This window comes from Vitis riparia, chromosome 7 (assembly GCF_004353265.1).
Source record: "Vitis riparia cultivar Riparia Gloire de Montpellier isolate 1030 chromosome 7, EGFV_Vit.rip_1.0, whole genome shotgun sequence".
Classification (NCBI taxonomy): domain Eukaryota; kingdom Viridiplantae; phylum Streptophyta; class Magnoliopsida; order Vitales; family Vitaceae; genus Vitis; species Vitis riparia.
This window is the reverse complement of record NC_048437.1, coordinates 14,908,829-14,927,009: the sequence shown is the minus strand read 5'-3', so window position 1 is coordinate 14,927,009 and position 18,181 is coordinate 14,908,829. Positions and strand designations below refer to the sequence as shown.

Sequence of the window (18,181 nt, the reverse complement as noted above, 5' to 3'; positions counted from 1 at the left end):
AATTTGTGGAAGAATGGTCCTAGTCTGACTTTGTTGATAAGTCATCAGTAGGGACATTAATGGGTACATTAACCACCATGAAGCTTGATGGTTCATGTACCATGCATGAGCACATCACTAAAATGATAAATATAATAGCACAATGGAAATCCATGGGAATGGAAGTGAATGAAAACTTCCTTATGTAGTTCATTATAAACTCCTTGCCTTCTCAATATGCCCCATTCCAAATGGGTTATAGTACCATTAAGGATAAATGGAATGTGCTTGAATTGCATAATATGCTCATTCAAGAGAAGTCTAGGCTAAAGAAATAAGAAATCCATTCAATTAATCTCATGGGTCAGTAAGGAGTTGGAAAGAAGCTCAAAAAGAAGAATGAAAAGGGAAAGCAAGGACTACATAAGGTTAATGTGTCATCTTCCCAAGTCCACAAGAAGGAGCACAAAGAATGATAAGTGTCATTTTTGTAAAAAAACTTGGACACTATTAGAAAAATTGTCTGAAATGTAAGGCATGGTTTGAAAAAAAAGGTAAGCCTAATCTTTCATATGTTTCGAATCAAATTTGGTTGAAGTTCCTTAAAATACTTGGTGGGTTGACTCTGGTTGTACCACTCATGTTTCTAATACGATGCAATAATTCCTTATGACTCAAACCATAAATCCAAATGAAAAGTTTGTCTTCATGGGGAATCAAGTCAAAGCTCCAATTGAAGCCATTGGAACCTATCGTTTGATTTTAGATACTAAAGATTATTTAGATTTTTTTCAAACCCTTTATGTTCCTTCTATTTCTAGAAATTTAGTTTCTTTATCTAAACTTGATACAGTTATATAGTCTTTTAAAGTCGAGAATGGATGTTTCAATTTGTTTAAACATAAACACTTCATTGGTTTTGGTGTTTTATGTGATGGTTTATACAAATTAAAGCTTGATAACCTTTTTGTTGAGACTTTGTTAACCTTGCATCATAATGTTGGTACTTAACGTGGTTCAATTGATGAAAGTTTAGCTTACTTATGGCATAACACTTGGGTCACATATCCAAAGAAAGAATACTAAGATTGGTAAAGAATGAAATCCTTCCTAATTTGAATTTTATTGATCTTGGCATATGTCTCTATTGTATTAAAGGAAAACTCACAATTAGGAAAACAACCACAAGAAGCACACAACTCCTTGAACTTATACACATTGGTATATGTGGGTCATTTAATGCTCCATCTTTTGGTGGAGAAAAGTATTTTATCATATTTATTAATGATTTTTCACATTATAATTATGTCTATTTGTTACATGAAAAATCTCAATCGATATATGCCCTAGAGGTGTTTATTACTGAGGTTAAAAGACAACTAGATAGAAGAATGAAAATTGTCAAGTCTGATAGAGGTGGTAAATATTATGGAAAGCATGATGAGATTCGACAATGTCATAGTCCATTTGCTAAATTCCTTGAGAAATGTGGCATGTGTGCTCAATACACAATGCCAAGTACACCGCAATAGAATGGTATTGTAGAAAGGCATAACCGCACTTTAATGTACATGGTTAGGAGTATGTTGAGCTATTCTTCTTTGCCCTTATCTTTATGGATGCATGCCTTGAAAACCACCATGTATTTATTAAACAGGATTCCTAGTAAGGTAGTTTAAAAAACCCCTTCTGAATTGTGGATAGAAAGGAAACCTAGTTTAAGGCACCTGCATGTTTGAGGTTACTTGACAAAAATAAAGATTTATAATCCACATGAAAAGAAATTGGACTCAAGAACAACCAATGGCTTCTTTATTGGTTATCAAGAAAAATATAAAGGGTATAAATTTTATTGTCCTAGCCATAGTACAAGAATTGTTGGAACTAGAAATACTAGGATCATAGAAAATGGTGACATTAGTGGGAGTGTGGAACCACATAAAGTAAAAATCTAAGAAGTTAACGTGCAAATTTCTTTACCTATAACTTCTTCTCAGGTTGTTGTTCTCATAGTTATTGAATAGTTTGATAGCTTGCAAGAACAACAAATGAATGATCAAATTCCTTATAATGAAATTGTTGCCAATAAACCTATAGTGAATGAACCACATGAAGTAGCATTAAAAAGGTCTCAAAGACAAAAGAGACTTTCTATTTTTGATGACTATGTGGTTTATCTATAAGAGTAAGAATTTGACTTAGGAATTGATAAAGATCCAATTTCATTTTCAAAAGTCATAGAAAGTGTTAATTCTATTAAGTGGTTAAATGCCATGAAAGAAGAGTTGAAATCCATGGATCAAAATGGAGTTTGGGATCTCGCCGAGTTGCCTGAAGGTTGTAAGAGGGTTGATTGTAAATGGGTTTTTAGGACCAAACATGACTCTAATGGCAATATCGAATGATATAAGGCTAGACTCATTGCCAAGAGTTTTACTCAAAAGGATGGTGTTGACTACAATGAGACATTTTCTCCTATTTCAAAAAATGACTCTTTTAGAATTATCATGGCGATGCTAGCTCATTATGACTTAGATTTATATCAAATGGATGTGAAAACCGTTTTTATGAATGGGAATTTAGAGAAGAAAGTTTACATGGATCAACCTGAGGGTTTTTCTATTGAAGGAAAGGAAAACATGGTGTGTAAACTCAAGAAGTCAATATACGAACTTAAACAAGCTTCCCGACAATGGTATCTTAAGTTCAATGATATCATCACTTCTTTTAGATTTAAAGAAAACACTGTTGATCAGTGTATATATCTTAAGGTTAGTGAGAGCAAGTTTATATTTCTGATTTTGTATGTTGATGATATCTTGCTTGCTACTAACGGTCTTGGCTTATTACATGAGACCAAGAAATTTCTCTCTAAGAACCTTGAAATGAAATATATGAGTGAGGCATCCTATGTGATAGGAATTGAAATATTTTGTGATAGATCACAAGGATTCTTAGGATTATCTCAGAAAACATATCTTAATAAAGTTTTAGAGAGATTTAGGATGGAAAAATGTTTTACAAGTGTTGTTTCAATTCAGAAAGGAGATAAATTCAGTCTTATGCAATGCCCAAAGAATAAATTGTAATGCATGGAAATGGAAAGGATTCCTTATGCATCACTTGTTGGGAGCTTGATGTATGCTTAGACTTATACTAGGCTAGACATCAGTTTTACTGTCAAAATGCTGGGTAGGTATCAAAGTAATCCAGGTTTGGATCATTTGTAAGTTGCAAAGAAAGTATTGAGATACTCGTAAGGAACAAATGATCACATGCTAACTTATAAGAGATTTGATCATCTAGAGGTGATTGGATATGTAGATTCAAATTATGTTGGATGTGTTGATACAAGAAAATCCACATTTGGCTATTTGTTCCTTTTAGTTGGAAGAGCGATCTTGTGGAAAAGTGTGAAGTAGTTTGTCATTGTTGCATCCACTATGGAAGCTGAGTTTGTGGCATGCTTTGAGGCCATTGTTCATGGATTATGGCAATGGACCTTTATTTCAAGACTTGGGATTGTTGATAGTATTGTCAAGCCGCTAGAAATTTATTGTGATAACTTCACAACAATATTTTTTTCAAAAAACGACAAGTATTCAAAGGATGTTAGCATCAACCTTATAATTGGAGATCCATTAATGAAATGATTGCTGCTAAAGGCATTTGAACACGTTGAAAAAATAGGCATTTTTGGGTACCGTTATTAACATTATGTTATTAGTTTATGTTTTTATATATTTGACACTTTGAGCTCATTTAAATATATATATATTTAAATATCATGTTTCTTATTTTGGTATAAACATAAATGAATTATATGAGTTTTAACAAGATTTGTCTTTGACAAAAACATTATTGTTGGACCATTATGATATATCTCATTACATGTCATGTTAAGTTTGAAACTATATATTGTGATACATGGAAGGGACTATATCGAGATAATAACATATAACCACTATGATCCTTATTAGTTCTTACTTAATGATGATTTATGATGTGATCAATATAAGAAACGATTTAGCTTATACTATGCATATTATATTTTATTATTAAACCATGATGATGCCACATGGGCTAAGTGAGAGAATGTTAGTTTTTATATGGCCCATGTAGACTTATTTTGCTATTGATTATGTTTTATGGATTTATTAATTATCTTCTATTTAATTTAAAGAATAATTATGGTTAGTAATATTAAGTGCTAAAATCCTATTAGTTAATTGAAGATATGTTTTCTAAATAACTGTTCACATTGATGGAACATGACAGGAGACTACTTAGATTTGGTCATCTCTCCACCCATTATAGCTTTCTCTCCATTAAGAAAAGCACGTCAAACTAAAGGGGTCAAGGGATAGAAATCAAGTCCTCTCTAATTTTATTTTCTGAAAAAGAAATTTCTTTCTAAGATCAAGGTATATTTTCTTAATTATTTATTTACTTTGTGAAAATCACAAAGTTCTAATAACAGGAATTAGGATTATAATTATTCTGTATAATTACAGAAAAAACCTAACACCATACTCTTGCCTATCGAGGTGGGTCCTGTTATTCATTTTGTCCCAAACCTACCCTTATCCCATCTATGTGGTATCCAAAGTAACTCTAATGGGATTGGGGCAGGATAGGTTACCTGGAAAACCCATCTTTCCTAGATTTTTCTTCATCTCGGTACTATCAAATCATACTGGTCATACATAGCAACATATGACTGCTGCCAGATTCTTGATCCTCGTTGAAAAGATGAATCTATTTCGATCATATTTAAAAAACAAAAAAAAAAAAAAACAAAGGAGAAAAAAAAAATAAATGAAAAATATTATGAAGTATTTGAAAATGAAAAAAATGAAACTTACTGCCTGCATTTATGGCACTGGTACGAGAACTTCGCCCTTTTCGCTGTCTGAAACGTCTTCGTGGAAGGCATATTTGAGGCTTCTGTTCCGACCAACTGAAAATTGAGTCCCACAGCTTGAAGAAACCCGATATGAAGTTTCCTTGGGTTGAAACGTTCACTGCTTCCGAGAATCCCAGCACCTCACCTGGTCTGTTGGTGACATCCCGTGCCTGACAAGTGTACAGGCATGGTATTCAACATGATAAGTCCCGACTCTTTTCAAGCCACACTCTGGTGTTTGAAGCACGGTTTACAGACTTTACATTTTGCAAGGTACCCTAGTAAAGTCAAACTGTAATCATTGATAATAATATTAATATCCAATGGAAATATCAACAGTTTGATTTTATTAGGGTATTAAAGAAACTATTTTCGTTGATGAAAATTTGATAAAATAAAAAATTATAAAATATATAAAAAAATTTGGACCCAACTTAGACAAAAGATACAAATTTTGGCAAAAATACTAAATAAGAAAATCAAAATATTTTAACCTTTTACTAAATGTAAAAAATAAAATTTTGAAACAATCAAAACAATAATTGTTCATAGCATCTAGAGCCATGAGCACAAGACCAAGAGTGGCTTCAGTCATCCATAGCCTTGAGTTGTTCATAACATTTAGAGCTTTGAGCTCATGACCTAGAGTCTTTCATATCAACGACATCGTAACATTGTTGATTGCATCTAGGGCCATGGGCTCACAACCTGGTGTAATTCATATCATCTACAAAAGTAAGTTGTTCGTAGAATCTAAACCCTTGATCTCATGACCCAGAGTCTTTCATGTCATTGGCAGACTTGAATTATTCATAGAATCTAGAGCCTTGAGCTCACAACTTGGAGTCTTCCATGTTATCGATAACCTTGAGTTGTTCATAGCATCTAGAGCCTTAAGCTCATGACCCAAAGTTGTTCATGTCAACCACAGCCTAGAGATATTCATAGCATCTAAAGCCCTCAGTTCATGACCCATAGAGGCTCATATCATCGAATCTCACATGACTTAATAGAAATAAAATAATAAAATAATAAAAAATAATCTAACATATGATATTATTAAATTATATTTAAACTTGAATTAAATTTTATTTAGATTTAAATAAAAAAAAATACATAGTAACACTAGAAAGTGCAACTCCTTTACGCTTAGTGTGTTGAAGTCTTGTTGTAACTAATGTATAGTATAATTTTCATTTCTAATTTTTTTAAACCAACATACAAAAATATGTTACAAATGAGAATTTTCATCATCAAAACTGTTTCTTTTACATAACAACATAGTCCAGAGGTTTATTGTTGCGCTTTATCGGTGTTTTCTAACTTCTGCAATAACTTAAAAAAAAATCTTAAAAAATGGTAATTGCAAAAATATTGATAAATTTACAACACTTTTTGCCATGTTGAACGTGTTTTCTATAAATTTCATATCAATGATATATATTAAAAAGAAAAATGAATTTAAACTATACGTGTCTTTTTAAAAGACATTTTTCACAATTTTTATATCAATAATACACTTTGTAAAAAAAAAATCAATTTAAACTAAATGTGTCTATTCAAGAGACACATTCCATAATTCCAAAAAAAAAAATGAATTTATACTTAAGAGACACCTTTTCACAATTTTTTAATTAATCAAACACGTTAAAAAATTTAATTTATACTAAAGGTATTTCTTGAAAAGATACCTTCCAAAATTCCACAAAACCAAATTTATACTAAAAATGTCTCTTCAAAAGGCACTTTCCACAATTTTCATATCTGTCACACAGTTAAAAAAAAAATACTGAATTTATAATAAAGGTGTCTCTTGAAAAAACACCTTTAATACAAATTCAATTTTGTTGAATTATAGAAAAGTGTTTCTTGAATAAATACCTTTAATACAAATTCAATTTTGTTGAATTAAAAGGTGTCTCTTAAAGAGGCATTTTTAGTATAAATTTATTTTTTTTTGAAATTGTAGAAATTGTTTTTTAAAGAGACACTTTCAATTTAAATTCAAATTTTTTAACATGTATCATTGATATGAAATTCATGGAAGGTGTCCTTTTCAAGAAACACCTTTAGTTTAAATTAATTTTTTAACTTACATCATTGATATGAAAATTATGAAAGGTGGTGTCTCTTCTAAAAACACCTTCCAATGTGGCAAAAAGTGTCATAAATTTTGAAATATTTTCCAATGTACTGTATTTTAAAAAATTAATTTTTAATCTACGATACTTTTATCAAAAATCCCGTTTTAGCTTACTTAGTCTATTTTTGGAAATCCTTTTAGACATTCCAAACATTGATGGTGAGGAATGACTTTAGGCTAGGATGGATTCTTCCTAGTTATTTATTTCTTGGAGTTTTTAGAGATTTTAACTCTAATCTAGATTTTAGTAGCTTATGATTTGGCTATTAGCTAGTTTAAATCTTTTGTAATATTTCTTATTAACTCAAAAATTCTTATGAAAGCTTGTTTTAGCATTTTGAATTCTATGAAAAACATTTATGGCTTTCAATCCACATTTTATTAGTATTGTTTTGTATGCCTAGTGCTTATGTTAGACATATAAAATAATCCTAATTACCTGTGGGAGTTTGTTGGAGTATATTACAATTCCTTAAAGGAAGGGTTAGTTATGAGTTCCCACATCAATTATGGAGACTTATTCTTGATATTTTATATGAGATGTGCTCCTTTTAATTGTATAAATATATTTTCAAGTCATGCAATTCTTGGGATCAAAGTGAACAACATTTGTATAAGAGGGAGCAAATTGTTTCAAATGGTATTGGAACTATAGGACATGGTCCTCTAGATTTCATAGCTTAGTTAAGGTTTGGGATAGGTCATGTGTGATTATTCCTACTATTTGAAATTTCTTTTTCATTGAATGATAAATTATCCTAGGTCTAACCTTTTTGTTTCCCTTCCATTGCTAATCCTCTAGTACCTTGAATTATATTAGTTATTGTAGCCCCCCAAACACACTACTTCTTCTTATGATAATGAGATATCAAGGAAGAATGTACTCAAAAACCACTAGAAAATGATGATACTTTACTTGGGGCCTGAAGAAGTTAAAATTCTTCATGAATAATTGAAATTTTATTCCACCATTTGCTAGATATAAAGTATGATTTTTGCAATTTGGTAGATGCAAAGAGAAATACGATTGAGGAAGAGGAACCCCTTTTCCTTTAGTTGCCTAAGGTTTTTTTATAGGCATTCTTCCTCATTTTTCAACTATGTTCAACCTTTTTTCTACCATTCTTTCTACCCCTTTTGCATATAATTCCAAATGACTTCTCTTCTTCAATATGAGGACAATCTTCTACAACCATTATAGCCTTCTGCCACAAACTACCAAAAGTGGTTGAAGATTTCCTTTTAGTGTCATGTAGGAAAGGAGGTTGGTTCTAATGGTCATCTCTTATTGAAGACCTTACTTATAGGTGGGGTAATTTTTGGTGTCTTCATGGTTTTGTATCATCTAGCTACAAAGACTTCAAAGGCTACTAGCTTTAGAGCAAACTCATGATGTTTGTCAAGGATTAGGCATATAAATTAGATTAGTTGAATAGTATATCTTTTTACTCGATGTGGCCTTAAGGTTGGGTTGTTGAAAGTTAGTACTTTGGGATGGCCAACTTTTTTTCCACTTCATTGCTCTCCCCGTCCCATGGCCTCCACTTCTTCTAGGAAGAAGGGTTTGAAAAGTAGAGGCTAGTTCTTAGGAAAATAGTGTCAAGAAATGGTGGTCATCCAAGTGATTGCTTCTTGTGTTGGTTCTCCCTTTGAAAGGGTAGGCTTGAAAGGCTAAGTTGTTTGTTTTTTATGAAGTATCTCCAATTAAAAACTTTTTTGAAGATGTTAAGCTTGCTCAAGTCTAGTATGAAGAGTCATATTGGAGCAATAAGTTTGTTTCAGCTTGATCGAAAGTTGGCATGGAGACCTTTGCTTTGAGTTTGGTTCTTGTTGTTACACCACGAGTTCTATTAGATAGTTCCTCGTAGATTTAGCTTAACTTGAAGATGATGGCTTATCCAAATCTGATCTTTAGAGTAGTTTCTTTTCTTGTACTAGCCTTTTTCAGTTTTCTGATTTGTACTTGGTTGTTTTCTGTTTCTCTTAGGTGCTAAGGGCTAATTTGATAGAGATGCCAAAAGAGTTAAGTTGATGTTGAGGTGGTTCCAAGTCATTGTACTCAAAATTGCATAGGAAGTACAAGATGTAGCTATCAAGGGCTTAGTGATAATACCACTCTTTTGAGATTTGTAAATGATGAGGTCATACCTTCAAAGGATCACAAGATTCCTCTGGTATTTGATGTGAGCTTGTTCATGGGCAAGCCTTAGGTCTTGATCTACCTTAGGAATGGTGACTGAAAGAAGTCATTTGTGTTTGATGTCCCATTTTTTCCAAGGATTGATGTTTATTGATTAGGCTTGAGTCTTTTTATTTTTTATTTTTTTTATCCTATCTTCAAGCATTGGCGAGTGCCAAAGATCATCTTACCATGTTTGAGGATTAGGTTAGACTTGACACCATAATCAAAGTAGCTTGAGAATCTCTCAAGATGGTAGTTAAGCGTATTACATGGTGATGCAAATCTTCCTACCTCACTTATAGGCATGGTTTAAAATATTGGTAAATATGAATATACTGGTACTTGGATTTTATGGATATATTGGAAATATCGATAAAATATTGGTAGATATTTTGATAAAAACATTGATGAGGTGAAAATTATTCAAAATTCATGGAAATGTTTGGAAAAACACAAAAAAAAAAAAATGATAAAATAAGCAAGAATACACATGTTAAAGTTATTATGTAAGTATAATTGAGATAGGTATGGTTAAGATAGTATTTATAAAAAAAAATTAGAAAAAATTATCTCACATTCCTTTAATATATTTATATTCATTTATTTCAAAAATTAAAAACTACTTTTATTAAAACTGTTTTATTACATTTGTAAAAAATTAAATACTTTTTAAGATTTATATAAAATATTTTATTTGAGATTTAATTTCTAAAATTTTATTACTTGTGGTGACAACTTTTTGCTATTGACAATAATTTATTTAAATAATTAAAATTATTAAAAATTATATTAATAATTTATCTTATCAAATTAATTTTAAATTATAAAATATTATAACTTCATTATTGTTATTTTTATATTTTAGCAAATTTTGAATAAATTTATATTTTTTAATATTTTAATATAAAAACATTCAAAATTATATATGATTTTTTATACTATTTATATTTTAATATTTATTTATCATACAAATGATCTATATATATATATATATATATATATATATATATATGACTTGTTAAAAAACATATAATGTCAGTTTTTATACTTTTAGTAATCAATTAAATAAAATTTAAAATAAAATAAGTAGAATTAATTTATTTATTAAAATATTTTTTTAATAATGGATTTTAATATATATTTGTACACATATATTAACAAAGGTGAATTTGCCCTAGTGGTAGTTGGGCTTCAACCCACTCTTTTTGGCTTGGGTTTGAATCCCCTGTGTTGCAACTTCAAAAATTTTAAGGAAGTTTGATCGCCAACCATGTTGATTGGCAATAAAATAAGGAAATTCCTCGAAAAATTAGAAAAAAAAACCTCAATAAATGTCGATATTTCAATAATAATATTGAAAAACAAGAAAATCATCGTTGGACCGATTTTTGGTCCCATATTTCCTATTGGGCCTAATCGATAAACGAAATATCAACGAAATTTCATCGATATTTCCCGACATTTCAAGCAGTACTTATAGGTGTGAGGTTGAAATGCCTTCATGTCAAGAGTTTTGATATAAACAAGTCTGAGCCTTCTGGTAGTGAGGATAAAGAGCATGACTCCCTTACATTTGCCATGACTCCCCTACAGAAAATCTACATTTTTTTTTAAGCTATTGTGATGGGATTTTTCTTGTACTAAGTTAATGTAACTTGTTTTAGACAACACTTGGAAATTCAATTTTGTGCGGTGTTTTTTGCTTTGTCAATATTTTATGTGGCAATTATACATGTTTAATAAAGTTAAGAAAGCAATTATGGGATGTTGCAAGCTTATGAGATATTGTAGGTGTAGGGACCTCCCCTAAGCGGACACATGGCAGATTCCCCTGGCCTCATAAGGCACCCTTCTGTTAGACACATGGCACCCCTTGCCCTCTGTTCGAACATCCAGTTCGGACCCAATAATTTTCGTCCCAAGCAGGACCCTTAACCATATTTCGCAGGCAATCATTATGCATCCCGTCAAAAATATGCTAGACAAGACAGCCCCAGGTCTTTTCAGGCGACCTGCTACGCCCTGCCCTACATTGCCTGCAGAATGAAAAGACAAGTGAGATGACAAGTCATCCCACCAACTGTCTCTATCAGCTGCCTGAAGGATAATGATTGCTCTGTCACCCTCTGAGCAACCATCATGACTGCGAAGGTCAAGGAACCTCCACATCTCTAATATGACGGGGCTTCAGACATGATAAAAGCCTCGATGACTCAACGAAAAGGGGAAGGTAAAGGCAATCACCCCAAAATCCTCATAAAAAACCTAATACGCTTTGCTATAAATTTGACTAGAGCTTCGAAAGGGGTGTCCGGACAACCTGTTCGGACATCTTTTGCAGAAGTGTGGAAGGAAGCATCGCTCTCAATTGAGTGGGTGAAAATATCAGGGAGCTATAGTGCCTCCAGGTCTTTCCGGCATCAACAGTAGGGTTATGAGATGTAGGTTTTTGTCTTACTCCCTTGTTAGGGGGAGAAGATGTGCTATGACCAAGACCTCTTGCCAAGGTGACTAGTCCTTTGTGTTGGGCCGTGCACATGTCTTAGCCACCTTGCAAGATGATCATAGCTTTGATTTTATAGACAAGACAAACTCTATTTTAAACAAGATATCATTTTATTAGAGAGTGCATTACGAAGAAAGAAGTGCAATCAAATTTTGTGAATTCTCAATATCAAAGTGTAAATATTTTTATCAATCCTCTCAAGTTTGAAGATTTTAGGAGGTTGACAATCTTACTTAGAGTTACAAATCAAGTTTAAGAGGCATGTTGAAAAGTTAAACTTGATTTGGAAACTTTCTAAATATTAGAATTAGATTTAGTCTCCAAAAGTTAAAGGAGAATATTTTATTTTGAGTGATTATTTTAGTTTCTATTTTTAAGTTGTCAAATATTTGAAGATTTCTATATTTTATTCTTAGGAGTTTCTATTTAGTTAAGTATAAATATGTATAAATAAGAAATTATGCAATATTTGAATAAAAGAGAGTGATGGAATACACCATATTTTTAATTCTCCCTAATTTATCTTTAATTTTTTTTTAATTATTTGTATTTCTCTATCAACCCCATTACTCTAACATGAACTACTATACCCTAACAATGATCTGATTAGAGATGAGATGATTACTCAAAACTATGTTTTATTCCTAGGTTATCAATGGACTTTTAGACAATATTGAGTGACAATTATTTTGATCAAGATTAGTGTCAAGTCGGCTTCTTCTTTTTTTTTTTTTAGTGTGGCCATAATTTTATTATTATTATTATTGTTTTTTATTACGTCCAGCCTTTTTTTTTTCTTTTATGCTCTCATTTTCATTTCTTTTTCTTGATTATAATAGGGAATCATGGATCACCTGCAGTTAGCTTGGCTGAAGGATATATAGATGTGATTTTGTTAGGCTTTCTCTTAATAAATATTAATTTGATTTGGAATAAAATGATCCAGTCAGTTTAATCAAGCTTTTTCCCTACTTTGTTTTTTTATATCTTTCATCTATTTCTAAATAGAACTGTTATAGACATCCTGAATGCTTAGAAACATTCTTTGTTTGATTTTCTAAATGTCGTGACTTCTAAAAAGCAGTTCAAAAAAGACAAGTTTAATTTTATGGTAATGAACTACTTTGATTACAATAAATCATTGTTAAAATTTAAAATTTTGAATTTATTTTTCAATGATATAGTTGGCGGTTGGATTCACAAAGGATTGACAACTAGTTGAGGGAAAAAAATAAAATAAAATAAAATAGACAACTTATGAATCAACATACAATATTTCTTATAAAGTGGTCATAGAGATATATGCATCATATTAGAGTGTATTAGACAATAATTTTAGAAAGTGTTTTCAATCTTTCTAACACTTGCAAATGAATCACTGTCACAAATACTCTTAAAGCATGTTTAACAGTTATTTTAGGAAGCGTTTTCAACATTTTTAACACTTGAAAAAATTTAATATTCAAGTATTAGAAAAATAAAAAATGTTTTCTAGTATTTTTAATACTTAAATAATAAAATTTCTCAAGTATTAAAAATATTAAAAACGCTTTCTAAAATCACTATCAAACTAACTCTTAAATTTTATTTGATAGTATTTTTTAAAAACACTTTTATATACTCTAAAAAATGTTTTCAAAGAAAACTAAGATGTCTGAGAAAATTTAAAAAATATTTATAAAAATTTATTTATAATGATTTAAAAAAAAAAACTTAATAATTGATTTTCTCTCAAACACAAAAACCATTTAGTACGTTTTAAGAGAGTTCTCACATTCTCGCCCATGTGTGCCTCTAATCTAAGATGGTCATAATTTGGTTGTTTAGACCTTCTAGTCATATTGGTTCCAAAAGCTATTAAGAAGAAAAACTCTTATATTAGTTTTATTATAAAAAAAATAAAATAAAATATGATTATAATTAATTAAAATTTTATAAACTATTTAACTTTTATATAATAAAGTTAACTTAAATAAAATAGATTTAAAATAAAATAAAATTAAAAATTAATTAATTTTAAAATTTTTTCTATCTTTTCTTTGTATTTTATTTTTCCTTAATTTTTTTCTTAAATTTTCTTGGAAACTCAACACCGTCTCATAGGAAAGAACTTAAAATTTTGACCAAGTATCCTAGATTCAAACATTTTCTCTTGGTATGTAATGGATTAATTACATGTAACTTTAGTCGTTTTTTATTACTTAAAATTTTTTACGCCAATTAGCATATCTTCCTAAAATCACTACACACCTTACACCACTTAGCCTATCATCAAGGTCTCATTTTTTGCGAATAATTATTTGAAACCAGCTAGAGTAGGTGAACTATACCTCCTACCTCCACTACCCTAGGATAAAGGCCTCCACTTACTAGTTTGGAAATGGCATGCGTATGACATCCATATGGGTCAGTCGCATGTCAATTTTGACATCTGGCACCTTACATACAATTCGTGCAATCAATGGAATGAGAAAATGGGCCTTCTCTTCTCAATTTTAGAACAATATATTATCATAAACCAATAAAATGGAGATATTATCATGAAATTTCAGAAAGTTGCATGAATCTTGCTTACTGTCAAAGGAAAATCACCGAATACTGATGACAGGATTAATTACGAAACATGAAATAAACCAAAAGAAAAAATTATTAGAAAAAGTTGGACTCTTACCGGAGCAGCTGGTGGCGGTTGACTTTGTGCAGCGGAAATTTCAGGGATCTTCACCGTAGTCGCCGAGTTCCATAGCCATGGATTATGGGAAGTGAGTCGCCAAGTGGAGGCAAACTGATATACAGCTATAAGCAGACTCATGATCAACATAAACTTGAAAGATGATGATGATGATAAACGGCGTGAAACCAGTACTTTTTTCCCTCGCCCCATCTCTTTTTCTGGACCCAATTCTCTAAAAGGGCCTGTGGAGTTTCTTGTAATGATTCTCGTATGTATGGGAAGCTGCTTCAATTGAAGAGTAATGACATCATTTCCTTTGGACTTGGTCCATAAGTGTAAACCCTCAAAAGCAACCCTTAATAACCCGACGAAAGAGCAGGAAATGATACACTACCTTCGCACATAGTCCCAGATCCCCCCTCAAAAATAAAAAATTAAAAAAATTAAAAAATACAAATTTGGCCAGTTCATTTGCCCTCTTTTTCTCACCATTAAGTGTAGTAGTTGAGAAGTTTCTATAATTATGCATTTCCAGGGTGTATAATCATTACCAAGGCCCATAGTCATAAAAAGGGCATAAAAGTCTTGGGCATAAATTTGATTCTCTGACATTTCTTTACAGAAACCCTCTTATAATAAGACCAGAGAAACCAAAGAAACCAAAGAATGTAGAGTTGAAAATTTGAAAGTTGGATGAATTTTTACAAAGATAAAGATTTTAACTGTTAGATTAGTATTTCAAGTTAAATAGTTTTATGGTGTGTATAGTATTTTGTGTGAAATTTGAATAAAGAGGGAGTTGTATGTGGAAAAAAGTGAGAAACAAAGAAAGGAGAAAAAAAAAAATCGATCCTTTCTTCAAATGAAATGAGTGAGATATGGCTTAAGGTAGTACAATAATAGTAATAATATTTTTTTAAGTTGTTCACTTAAAAGTAATTATTTATTTTTTACTATTAAGGTTGATTGGTAAAATTTATTTTTAATCATCAAATCGATATATTTATCCTTCTTTAATTTTAACTAAAATTTATTTTCATTGATTTTAACTTCTATTTATTTTGATTAATTTAAATAATAAATTTATTTGTAAAACATCCATATTTAAAATATTATCTATGATGTATAAGATAACCATGAAATACTTTGTATAAAAAATAAGTCATTAATGTGGAATCATAATTCTAAAATAGATTATCACTAATTTAAGTAAATGAGACAAAAAGAATTTGAGATTAAGAATAGGTTAATTATTTTGACTTAATACTTAAAAGTTAAAAATAGATTTAAGTTGTAATATTAAGTTATTTTATCAAATATGCTTAATTTACTAAATAACTTAAATTAAATTATCAAATTATATTAAGTCATTAAGTTAATTTATCAAACACCCTCTTAGTATAAATAAAAAAAAAATTGATAAATTATGGAGAATAAATTTAAGAATGTCAAATTATAATTTTAGATAAATAATGGTTCTTTTTTTTTTTTTCTTTTTATGTTGCATTATGTTTTAAAAAAATATAAAAAAATAGGTTAAAATTGAAATAACAAGGGCTGTAGTTATATAAAATCACATATAACGAGACGAATCAAGAAAAAAAAATTTGTTGTGTTTTTAAAAATACGGACTAAACATCGTGTTCTAAAAAATATTTCAAAGAGAATAATTTTTTATTATAATTTATAATAAAAATGACTCTATCTTTATTATAAGAAGTTATTATTAATTTCAACTAAAAAATGATATGTCAATCCCACTCATTATAAATATCAAAGATTATTTAAAGAAAAGATAATGTATTTATAAAAATTATTTTAATTTTTAAAATGAAATTTTGTTTCATAAAATATTAGAATACATGATTTTAAAAAACATTTGTGAAATAGAATTTTAATATTTTATTTTTAAAAAATATTTCTAGAATTTTATTTTCTAATTATAAAGTGTGAAAGGGAGAAATGTAGTGAATAGGGGGAAGGACGGCGTGTTGATCCAGCAATTGCCAGAAGTGGCAGAAAAAGGAAGTAAATGCATTAGGTAATGTGTTGAAATTTACGCATTGTGGATGAGGTTTATGAGTCAGTCTCCATTTTTAATGCCTTACTTACAAGGACTAGGAGTGTTGAACTTTCAAGTCATCTTCTGTTTCGGCATCCTTCACTAATACATTAATTCCTATAAATAGATGATGAAAGCAGAAGCTCACAAAGAAATTTGATTAGGCATGTGAGGCTTTCTCACTCTCTCTCAATTTTGCATTCTGGAGTGGCCCCATCTTCAAGTGCCAAAAAAATTTTAAAAAAGGTTTGTTCAACATTCAACCCATTTGTAGCACTTCCAATGGGAACCACTGGTTTGCCACCATTGCAGATGAGAATAAATGACATTCATGGTGGTAAAGTCAAATTTGGTTTACTCAATTAGTGAGACTTTGTAGAATCCAATATAAACATTCCACGCTTTCACAGCCAAATATTCAAATTCCACATTTGTCCAAATAAAATATGAGTTGGTTACAGGGAGGGTCCCTTTTCATGCCCACTTCTCACACCCCACTTGTTTTTGGAATTAAAGCACTACTTTGAATACTTAAATCCCTTATCCCAACTTCCTACCTCCCCTTTCACATCTCTGGATGCCACCACCCGGCAGCCCCCACTCCTGTTCCCTATTATCTTAGGCATCTCCTTGCTTTGTTCTTCTGCTTAATCATAAATTATTAATGTAATTGTGGACCCCGCATTTCGGCTCATGCGCTTCCCACTCGATGGCGAGCTCGATTTTTACTTGAAAAAATTGATTTGTTGATTAAAAATGACTTGGAGTCGCCACTTATTTTTGTTTTATATTTAAAAGGGTAAACAAAATAAAAAAGAAAACCCTAAGTGTGACTCCTTACTTTGGAAAAGGTGGTCTGTGAAAAACCAGATTGGGTTCGGGGGTCAGGTTACTTATCGGGAAGGTACGGTAAAGACCGTAGCACCCCTCTAAGCCCCTAAAATCGAGTCTCTACCAATAAAATGAAGCTGACGTGGCAATCGGTAAGAATGTCAATGGATACTCACATCAATCATGCATATATGAGAATCACAATATGTATAGAAAAAAAAAATCAGAATGAGCAAATGCATACCTGTGCCACGAACCATAATGCGCTATCATGAAGTGAGATCAGTGCACAATTAAGCAATAATTTCGAGCATTTCATAGAATCAATCATGCATGGCAAATAAATTAACTAATCAATCAATCAATCATCAAAATCACGTATGTGGGGCCCCCACCAAAGTCCGTTTATTTTAGCATGAATTAATTCCATAAATTCCATTATTTGGAATTACGGAATTAAATCCTTGCTTATTTCAAAACGTTTTTAAAACAAAAGAGATGTTGAAATTGTTTGCCAGAAGGAAAGACAACAACAAAGTTTTATTAAAAATGGGATTCTTGGGTGATCCTAAAAATCCTAAGAATGAAAAATAGGAATTATTTAAAAATCAAGATTTTGAGAAAGATATTTGCAAAATAGGATTTGAGAAAACATTTTCAAAATCGAGTAAAAAGAAATCCGAGAATGTCATATGGCCCAGAGATGGCCATGCAAACCATGCAGTAGGGGTATGGAATAGGTGGCAAATGGGCTCTTGAGTCAACGGTGTTGATTTATTGTTAATGGCAAGATCGGTAATTTGGCTCACAAGGTTGCCTGAATTATAAGTTGCTGTCACTTTGTTCATCAACATGTCATGGGCCCTTTCCCTCATCTTTTCTACCTCCACCTCAATTT

General features: G+C 30.8%; 1 protein-coding gene across 1 annotated transcript in view; it reads right to left on the bottom strand.

Moving 5' to 3' along the window:
• LOC117918077 (G-type lectin S-receptor-like serine/threonine-protein kinase At1g11410) overlaps positions 1-14,771 on the bottom strand; it is a 35,316-nt gene extending 20,545 nt beyond the window's left edge. Inside the window, exons 1-2 of the mRNA XM_034834605.1 lie at positions 14,388-14,771; positions 4,845-5,055 (exon numbers count right to left, since the gene is read on the bottom strand). Of these exons, the coding sequence (XP_034690496.1) occupies positions 4,845-5,055; positions 14,388-14,600 (424 nt within the window). The 5' untranslated portion in view covers positions 14,601-14,771. The remainder of the gene's footprint in view (positions 1-4,844; positions 5,056-14,387) is intronic.
• Positions 14,772-18,181: the final 3,410 nt, after the last annotated feature.